General features: G+C 46.6%; 1 protein-coding gene across 1 annotated transcript; it reads left to right on the forward strand.

Annotated features, from left to right (window-relative positions):
• The first annotated feature begins 865 nt into the window (after positions 1-865).
• LOC110566376 (zinc finger protein 20-like) lies at positions 866-9,702 on the forward strand. The gene is made up of 4 exons (XM_021664224.2): positions 866-971; positions 4,677-4,803; positions 4,976-5,036; positions 6,323-9,702. The coding sequence occupies exons 1-4, from the start codon at positions 969-971 to the stop codon at positions 7,539-7,541; spliced, it is 1,410 nt and encodes a 469-aa protein (XP_021519899.1). The 5' UTR covers positions 866-968; the 3' UTR covers positions 7,542-9,702.
• The last annotated feature ends 612 nt before the right edge of the window (positions 9,703-10,314 follow it).

Genomic DNA, 10,314 nt, shown 5'->3' on the forward strand with positions numbered 1-10,314 from the left:
AGAATGGACAGGAGTTTCTCCCCAGGGATGAGAGGGACTTAAAAACACTGTCTTGGGCTAAACCCACAGCTATTTTTTGCCTTTTCCCTAAGCTTCCATATGGTTCTTCAGAATCGAATATTTAAAACTGCTTACTTGTTCTCCAGTCTCTTGGAATTTGTTATTATCTTATTTCCAGCTGTGAAGATAAGCACAGAAAACCAGGTACAGGGCAGATTATAAATTAAGAGTTGTAAAATCACAGCACAGACAGCTTCTTATTAATCCTGCCCCAGGGAAATTGCTGCAGGGGAGCCTGTGTGTTCTGGCCGCTAACAAACCAGGCTGGCCTAGAACTCACAGAGATATGGCTGTGCGCTTTATAAGTGAGCGCCGGTATTAAGACGTGCACCACCAAGCCCAGCTAGGCAATCCATGCTCTAACAAAATCTTTGGCTTGCCTGAGTAAAATTCCGGCTACATGGAGCATATCAGACCAATACTAATTCTACGTCTGAGGCAAGAAACCACTGCACTGGACACTGAGTTGGCAAATGGACTGTGGTCACCAGCCACCCAAGACAAATAGGAACTAAGCTTTGAGATCACCAAAGACTGAAGTACCGCGCACGGCTCCAGCAGGTTTGGCTTTTGTGCAAATCTCTCCTGAGTTGGGTGAGGTCTTCTGGGGCGGAAACCAGTGCTGGAAGGAAGGGGCTGTGCTGCTGACCTCAATTCAGAGGGGCTCCAGCTAAAGGCTCCACTTGTTACTCCGCCTGTCACTCGCGTTGTGCGACCCTAGCCAATCAGGGCCTCCAGACAAACCGTCCAATCAGGAGCGACGAGGGGCGGTGGGAGGCGGGCTCCTCCAGGCGTCCCGCCGGGCGCTGGGCGGTGCAGCAGAGGGAGGCGCGGCGGGCGCGCAGCCCCTGGCAGTGGCCCCGGCGCCGGGTGCGGTGAGGAGCGCGGGCGAGCTGGGCAGCCGCGCCATGGTGAGCCCGGGGCCGCTGTCCCCAGACGCGGAGGAGCCGCAGGCTGAGCCCGGGAAGCCGGGTGGTGGGGGAGGGGTGGCACCGGCGTCCTGCAAAGTTCGGCTTGGTGCAAAGCTGAGAGTTTAAAAAGGCAGAGTCGCGAGCCGGAGGCAGGCGACGGGAGGGCTGGTGGCTGCTCGGAGGGGGCCACGCTGACTGCCGAGGGGAGGACAGTGTGCGGGGGAGCCCGGGACGCCCTGCGGGCGGGGGCGCCGGGCCCTGGGGCGCCTCCCTGGGCACGCCGGCCGACCCCTCGCCCCTTCTGAGTGTGGAGGGTGACAGCTTGCATCTAACCTCGCACCCATTGGGAATGCTGCGTGTGGGCTTCAGAGCAAGCCCAGCTGCTCGAGGAGAGGGTCCCCCAGGGTCGGACAAGGGAGGAGAAAGGTGGAGCGGGACTCAGGGGTGTACGCAGCTGGGGACCCTTGCGGCTGCCCCTCCGCCCTGCAGTGCGCTGCTGGCCGCTTTCGCTCCCTCACCTAATTTATTCATTGATGTGTATGTGCTGTGAGACAGGTGTGAGATCACAGGACAACTTTATGAAATGAGTGCTCTCCTTCCACGCTCACTGTTGAGGTCCTGTGTTGACCCTGCTGTTAAGGTCCAAGTCTGACGTTACCAGATAGCTCCTGAGCTCGGGGCAAAAATGACTCCCTTTGCCGGCAGGGTTCCCTCTTCTCTGCCTGACCGGGGGGAGCACTGTTCCCCACATCCTCTACCTGAGGAATAGCTCCTAGTCCGGGGAGCCGGGGGCGGGGGGGGGGGAGATTCAGCTCCCTTCCTCCCAGGAGAACCTGTTCTGCAAGCACCTGGAGATTCCTGGAAGTATCCCACCCTATGCTAATGAGACCTTAGCTTTCAGCAAATGACCTTTAACCATACCTGAAGTTCTTCCCCGACCCATGGGATGATTAAGTTGATCTTATCTTACTGTTAGGCTACGGACTGTAAGTAAGAGGATGGTTTTTGTTTTGCTTAAACTTGCTGAACATGTTGGCTCTCACCTTTCATCCCAACATTCTGGAAGTTGGTAGATCTCTGAGTTCTAGGTCAGCCAGGCCTATCTGGTGAGTTCCAGGCAAGTCCAGATTACAGAGTGAGAACTGTTCTCAGAAGAAAGAAAAAACAAATAATTAAATGATTGGTCCAGCAGAATCCCTGAGTGGGTGGGGACTCTTGCTGCCAACCCTTAAGACCTGGGAGAAGAGAATCAAGAGTCACAATGTTTCTTTGACCTCTTGCACCTTCACCTTGTACGTGCACCACGGCAAATGCAGAACCACACATGCACACAGAAAGGAATGCTTTTTAAAAAGAAAAAAATCAGATTTTATTTTAAAACAAGTTTTGTAGTTTTCAAACTACAGCTCTTATGTTTACTGTTGTATTTAGACTCATGTATTAACTTTTTGGATGATATGTGGATGCTTTTCCGGTTACATTTTCAAGTATTTTATCATGTGTGTATAGAGGTGTGATTGGGTTTGTATATTTTACTCCTTGCCCTTGGTGTGCACATCCTCATCTTGGTTGCTCCAATGATAGGTATGGTGCTGGTATAACATTTGTTGTGATGCATCTTCAACTCCTTTAAGCAAAATCACCATCTCAAAGTGTTTCGGAGTCCAAGATACAACATTTTTGCCATAAGGGGTAAAGTTAAGAACCATTCCCTCAAGTCAAGTGCACACCTTTAATCCCAGCACTCGGGAGGCTGAGGCAAGCAAATCTCTGAGTTCCAGGTCAGCCTGGTCTACTGAGCTAGTTCCAGGACGGCCAGGACTACACAGAGAAACCTGCCTCAAATGACCCAGAAGACAGTGAAGAAGAGGAAGATGAAGAAAGGGAAAGAAAGAAAGAAAAAACCATTTCCTTTGTGGAAATCAAGTAAAATGTTTTTATTTGTTTTATTTTCAAGATGCAGGCTAAACTTGAACTAGAGATCTCCCTCAGCCATCTGATTTCTGGAGTCAGAAGTGTGTGCAACCTGACTTATGTTCTGGTCCTGGGAAATAGTGGCATGTTTGAATAGACTCAGTTGTTTGAGATTTTCTTTCACTGTGTAGCTCCGGCTGCCCTGGAATTTGCTATCCAGACCAGGCTGGCCTCAGATTCACAGAGATCTTTGAGATCTGGCTGCCTCTGCCTTACGAGTGCAGGTATTTAAGGTGTATACCACCAAGCCTGGCCTAGACTCCTTCTATCATGTTTCCTTTTGTTATGTTCATCTCAGTGGGTGATTTTGTTCATGTGTCATTGTGAGAAGTCATTTGCTTGACTTTTTATTTTTACTGTTTCATCCTTATCAAGGAAGTGAACCTATTTCTATAACAATAGTTTCTCATCTTCATATATATATATACACACACACATAATGCACAGGTAACATTTATATTTGCTTATTGTTCCATTGTAGAACATGTCTTCATTTTAATATTTTTGTGTGTCTGTGTATATGCTCAAGAAAGTCAGACAAGTGTCAGCTCTGTTAACTGTTGTAAGTAGCTGTTAAAATTTACTATTATTATCTTTTAATAAAGCTGCTGTTAGTCCTAAACAGCTGTATATCCAAATCACCACACAGAGACTATGATTTATTTAATAAACCTAGATCACAATGCTGGACAATAGTTGTTCCATCCTAAACCTCCAAGCCGTCATCATTTCCTAACATTTAGATTTCCCACATTATACTTGCTTTTAGTGATATATTAGGTCCAGTCTATCTCTCCACATCGTCCAAGATCTCTGCTCTTGACTCTGTCCTCCCAGCTCTCATCTGCCCTCCCTCTGCCTCCCACCTTCCTGTCTAATGGCTCCTCCCTCTCTTCCTGCTTCCTTTCTATTGCTCAACATTGTGGCTAGTTGCTTTATTTTGGCATGTTTACACAAAGTTGAGACAGGTGATGCTTAGAATAAGTATCACAATGCAATGTCCAGATTGAAACCAGAGAGTGGGGGAGAGAAATCAGCATTTGAATGAACAAGGGTAAAGTATATACATTCCACAAGAATGTTATACCAACAATTAACACTGTTCCAGGGACCAGGGGGAGGATTCTGAGACAGAAAGTAGAGATGCTCTGTAGGGGGAGGATTCTGAGACAGGAAGTAGAGATGCGCTGTAGAGGGAGGACTCTGAGACAGGAAGTAGAGATGTACTGTAGGAGTAGGAGTCTGAGACAGGAAGTAGAGATGTACTGTAGGAGTAGGAGTCTGAGACAGGAAGTAGAGATGTACTGTAGGAGTAGGACTCTGAGACAGGAAGTAGAGATGCACTGTATGGGGAGGACTCTGAGACAGGAAGTAGAGATGCACTGTATGGGGAGGACTCTGAGACAGGAAGTAGAGATGCGCTGTAGAGGGAGGACTCTGAGACAGGAAGTAGAGATGCGCTGTAGAGGGAGGACTCTGAGACAGGAAGTAGAGATACGCTGTAGGGGGAGGACTCTGAGACAGGTAGTAGAGATGCGCTGTAGGGGGAGGACTGCGGCAGAGCAGCAGCCCCTCCTGTGCCCTGAGCCCAGTGATGAGAGCTGCCCCGCCCTGGTGCTACTTCTCCGCGTCCCTCAGTGCTTGCAGTACGACTTCCGTGCCGTGGAAGACATGTTTGGATCCCACAGAGTCGAGTGAATCTGTGCTCAATCAAGTATGTGCAATGTTTAGGCCTCAGTGAGCTTCGAGGATGTGGCTGTGCACTTCACCCTGGAGGAGTGGGCTTTGCTGGACCCTTCCCAGAAGAGTCTGTACAGAGATGTGATGCAGGAGACCTGCAGGAACCTCGCTGCAGTAGGTAAGGGTTAGGGAGCAAGTATCCCATGACAGCAATGCTCTTCTGGGATTTGGCCTATTAAAAGGCAAATTATGTTAAATAAATCAGACAGGGGTTGAGTTTAAACCAAAACAAGAAACTAATGTTTTAGTAATTTCTAGTTCATCCTAAATTTTCTGGAACTACCTTTTAGGACACAAATGGGAAGACCGGAATCTCGAAGCCCATTACGAAAGTCCTGGGAGGAGTCTAAGGTAATGCAGATGGAGGTGTAGAAGCAAAGGGGCCTTTTTTAAAGGTATAAAAGTTATTGAAAGCAGAGAGGCTTTCTCTGCCTCAGCTTTCCTCCTGGCTGCTAGTGTGTTGCTCCGCTTTTCTGGCTTTGTCTTGGCATGATGTAATGGGTCTGCCCACCCTCTTCATAATGAATTTGAGTGCTTTCTTATCCCTGGAAACCTCAAGCAGTTCCATGAAGAGCTGCACGTAGAACTCAAGGCCCCACCTCTCCTGATCATGTCCCACATGAGCTTGGTGTGCCTGGGGCCAGCTATACCTCACACATAGAACACAAGGCCCCACCTCTCCTGATCGTGTCCCACATGAGCTTGGTGTGTCTGGAGCCAGCTGTACCTCAGCTTGCTTATGTCTTTTTAACACTTTGTGGCCCATGGCTTCCAACTCCTGAGTAGCTTGGGTTCAGGAATCTTGGCTAGAGTTGGTGAGGAAATGAAGAAAGAACAGACATGCAATGACGCTGGGATCAGGTAGGGTTCTCTAATGGCTACTGCCAGCGGTGCTGCTGCAACCCAGAACCTGGACGTCTTTATTAGGTATGGCACAGGGAGGGTTAGCTAGTCTGGGTAGGAGATCTCTGTGGGTGGACAGTCTCAGTTTGGCGGGGAGGAAGCTCCAGTTGCCAGCTTCACATACATTGATCAATTGTTCCTAAACACGGACTCCCAAATAAAGATTTGCCATCCCTCTTAAGTGTGGACCATGTGAGTAATGGCTTTGCCAATTTACCATGGGCCAGCTATCTGGGCGTCCTCATTTACCCAGGATTTCACTCACTCAGGGCCTCCTCTACTCACTATGTAGGCCACGGAGTCTGAAGAATTCTGCTCTTCTTTAGTGGTGACCATGACGGGAAGTCTTTCTAGGAATTTTGATGTGCAATAAACATTAAGAAGCAAACTAAACAAATAGGCATGCTGTGAATTTTTTTCTTTAGACTATTTTTTACCAAACTACAGTAATAGGTACTAAAATGTAAGCATGCTGATTATGATTACCTGAGCATTTCACTTGGACAGAGTCTAGGGACTTGAACTAATGACTATCATTGTTTCAGTCAAAGCTCTGTGCGAGTCAGCCTGTGGAACACCAGTCTGTTTAGTCTATGACCATGGCAAAGGCATAAACTTTGTCTGATTTTTGGAACTATGTATCACTTAGACCTAATAAGCAGTCAGCAGTAAAACAGCTATTACTACATTGTTCATCTTTTTTTTTTTTATTGTGGTTTATGTTTTCTTTACAGAAGTTACATGTTACAGACCTTCTGTGAGAATGAAGGTGGTGATCAAGATGGAGAAAACTTGACTTGGAAACCAAATCCCAGTATGAACATGAAAAGCCCCGCTGGCTTAACACCGTGTGATCACAGTGTGTGGGGAAAGGCTGCGCCTTGTCATTCATCCTCTAGTGCACTTGCCACATCTCACACTCAGTATAATCCACATGAGCACAAGAAATATGTGACCAAGCAGGGTAACTCTGATTCTCTGATAACCTTTCAACGCTACATGAGAACTCATGTTGTGAATGGGCCATGTGAATGCGAGGTATGTTTAAGATATTTCGGTGTTCCAGATTCATTGGAAATGCATCAGGAAACTCGTGGTGGGAAAAATCCATACCAATACAAGGAATGTGAAAAGACCCCTGCTAGTATTAGCTCACTGTGCACACTTGGAGGAACTCATGCTGTGGGGAAATGTTATGAGTGCAATCAGTGCGGTAAAGCTCTGAGTTCTTACAGTTCACTTAGAAGACATGAAAGAATTCACACTGAGAAAAAACCATACAAGTGCAAACAATGCGGGAAAGCCTTTAGGTGCCACAGTTACCTTCACTTACATGAAAGAATTCATACTGGTGAGAAACCCTACGAGTGTAAGCGATGCGGGAAAGCGTTTATATTTCCTGGAGCCTTGCAGGTCCATGAAAAAATTCACACTGGAGAAAAACGTCATGAGTGTAAACACTGTGGTAAAGCCTTTAGACGCCATAGTGATCTCCAAGTACATGGAAAAATTCACACTGGAGAGAAGCCCTATGTATGTAAACAATGTGGTAGAGCTTTTAGACTTAACAGTCACCGTCAGAGACATGAGCAAACTCATACTGAAGACAGACCCTTTATATGCAAACAGTGTGGCAGGTCTTTTGAGTGTTACAGTAACCTTGAGTTACATGAAAAAATTCATACTGGAGATAGATCCTTTGTATGTACACAATGTGGCAAAGCTTTTGGATGTTACAGTAAACTACAGTTACATGAAAAAATTCATACTGGAGACAGACCCTTTGTATGTAAGGAATGCGGGAAAGCCTTTATATGTCATGGTCATCTTCAGAGGCATGAAACAACCCATACTGGAGAGAAACCTTATGGTTGCAAAGAGTGTGGCAAAGCCTTCAGTCGTAACAGTCATCTTCAGAGACATGAAAGAACTCACAAGCAAATGTCTACATGACCCAGAAAATAGTGATTCCACCAAAGTCCAGCTAGGCAAACCAACAGCTTTATTAGGATTACTTCATGGACAACTTACTGACAGCTGCATCTTCAAAGTGCTCCTTTAGCCAGAGTGCTCCCTCGCAGGGACTACTCCCCTGGAGAGCTCTGCTTGCAGGCAGCTCAGCTGAGTGGAGAGCCTCCTCTCTCACCGTTACTGCTTTCGTCACCTTGGAGACAGGCCTTGCGGGCCTTTAAGGCTTAGCTTTCTTTCTCTTTGTTTTTGTTTTTTGAGGGTTTCTTTGTGTAGTACTGGCTATCTCAGACTTGCTTTGTAGGCCAGGCTGGCCTCGAACTGATAGAGATCTGCCTGCCTCTGCCTCCCAAGTGCTGGGACTAAAGGCGTACACCACCACTGCCCAGGGAAGGCTTACTCACCAATTGTCCAGCCTCCCTCTTAGAGGCAGGGTTTCAATTCAGAGGAAATTGTTAGCAGTCTGTCTGGCTGTTATTTTTTTTTTTAAATGATTTTGAACCTTGTTGGGGGGTATAAATGGCCATTTATGATTGAGCCTTGCACGCTTCTGCCACAGCAGCCCTCACTTACCAGCTTCACCAGTGGCTGTGGGTTCTTCAGCACTAAGGTCTTACCATCTAGTTCTGGCATGGAACCAGGAGCAGGTCAGTGACCTTTATGGTTTGTGGTACTTTGGAGGCCTCCTTGGCCAACAAATTAAATAAGATATCCCATCCCTGGCACTAGGATTTTTACTTAGTAACCACTGGGAGTACCCTCCTCATGCAGAATGCCTTTGTTACTTAAACAGTTTAGCTACTTTAATCTATTTTTTAAAAATCTAGTCTCAGTGGGTTTGTAACTTAGGTAAAAGTATGATTGTGCCTGGCTGTCCTTAGACTGGTTCTGCCACCCTTGTCACTCACTCTTCAGTTGGCACCTATACTTAACACTGAGTTGGGTAAGAACTTTATGCATGGAAGTGCTTGTAAGGGGCCTGTGGCAGTGCCCACACAGGGGAGAGCATATTTACACAACTCACTAATAAGCATAGTCACCATTTGGTCTCTCAGTCCTTCAGTCCCTCCCGAGACTGTGAGCTGGAATAATTTGTTTCTAACTGTGGTATGGCTGAGCCTTTGCACATACCTTTAATCCAAGAACTAAATAAAATCAACCATAGGTCAAGAGGCAGAGCAAGTAGCCAGCTGATGGAGTAAACAGGAAGGAGAGACATTGAGTTGAGGGTGTTTAGGGCAGCTTGGAGAAGAAGAAAAGGCTTTTCCTGCAGGGATGAGAGCTGAGTAGGAAAGTCATCTGGGTGCTTTCTCTGTGTCCCTGAGCTGGCAAGTTTTCACCTCAGCACCTGGCGCTGAGTCTTCGAGTGGTTGGGATTTTCTTTCTAGCAACAGTCCCTCGTGGGGCAAGATGACTTCTCTGAGTGTCCCATCATGCATCTTCGAGGCCGTGATCAGAACAGGCCTAATGTGGTGGCTCCTTTGCTTGGTGGCTAGGATGAAAAGATACCTGAGGAGAAATCTGTCCTGCCCGTGTTTTCTTGCTGAGCGTGCCTGTTGCTATGAGGGTAGTTGCTGCCGCCACCGTCCTCCAGAGACAGCCTTTGGCCTTCCAACATGGACAAAACAGCAGAAACTCTGAGAAATTTCCTGGCCTTGACTGCCAGAATGAGATAGTTCAGGCATCCAGCTTCATAGACTGACTAGCTACTGAACAGTCCATCAGACACACAGCCACCATTGGGCTTCCCGGCCCCGCTTATAAGCTTTCCTACTGAATCCCCTTCCATCACGTACAGTCTATGCATCTGCCCTCTAAGAGTCCTTTTCAAGTAATTTTTGGTACAGAGTAGGTGGTAAAGAAACAAAATTGATGGTCACTGATGTAGCTCTTTTGGCACAATTCTGAGCATGCACAAACACCTGGGTGAGGTCCTATGGACCCTATATACTAAGCAGAAATAAAGGGCTTTAAGGAAGTGATTTGTAAGTGCTTGTTACAAGAGACTTAAATCTCAAGTTGGTTTAATTTTATTGGAAAATATAAGTCTCAAGACTGTTAGTATATTTTTCTTTTATGTATGGCTTGTATGGCTTGCTGTCATTGCTGTTACATCAGTATGCTATTAAAGTTGACATGTTATTTATTTGTTTGTTTATTTATTTATAGGCAGAGAGTCTCATTTGGTAGCCCAGGCTGACCTCGAATTCACAGTTCTGCCTGCCTCTACTTTCCAAGTGCTAATATTAAAGGCTGTGCCTGGGTGTTTTCTAATTTTTTTAATTAAATAGAAAAAGGAAAACATACAAATAAGCCATAAAAGAAGAGCAAAAATAGCCAGTTATAGATACATATTTTTGGTAAAGGATATTAAAGAGAAAATGCTTTTAGATAAAGAGAGGTTGAAAGTGGAGCCTACATAGTGGAAATGCTGATGCAGCTATTGATCTGGATAGCATTCACTGTCGACTTGATATAGCTCAAGAGTTATCTAGGAATAGAATCTCAGCTGAGGAACTGCCCCTACAGCAGACTGACGTGAGCATGCCAGTGGGGAGTTACCATGATGGTTGACTGGTAAAGGAAGACCAGGTCCACGGTGGGCAGCCCTGGCCCAAAGCAGGTGCTCCTGAGCTCTGGTTTGGTGTTAGCCTGCCTGCCTTCCAGTAAGCAACACCCTGCGGGGTCCTTGCTGCACTTGATTGGCTATGGAATGAGTTCCTGGGGCAGAGGTGATGCTGTGTGGAATAGCAAAACT

Source organism: Meriones unguiculatus, chromosome 4, assembly GCF_030254825.1.
Source record: "Meriones unguiculatus strain TT.TT164.6M chromosome 4, Bangor_MerUng_6.1, whole genome shotgun sequence".
Lineage (NCBI taxonomy): Eukaryota > Metazoa > Chordata > Mammalia > Rodentia > Muridae > Meriones > Meriones unguiculatus.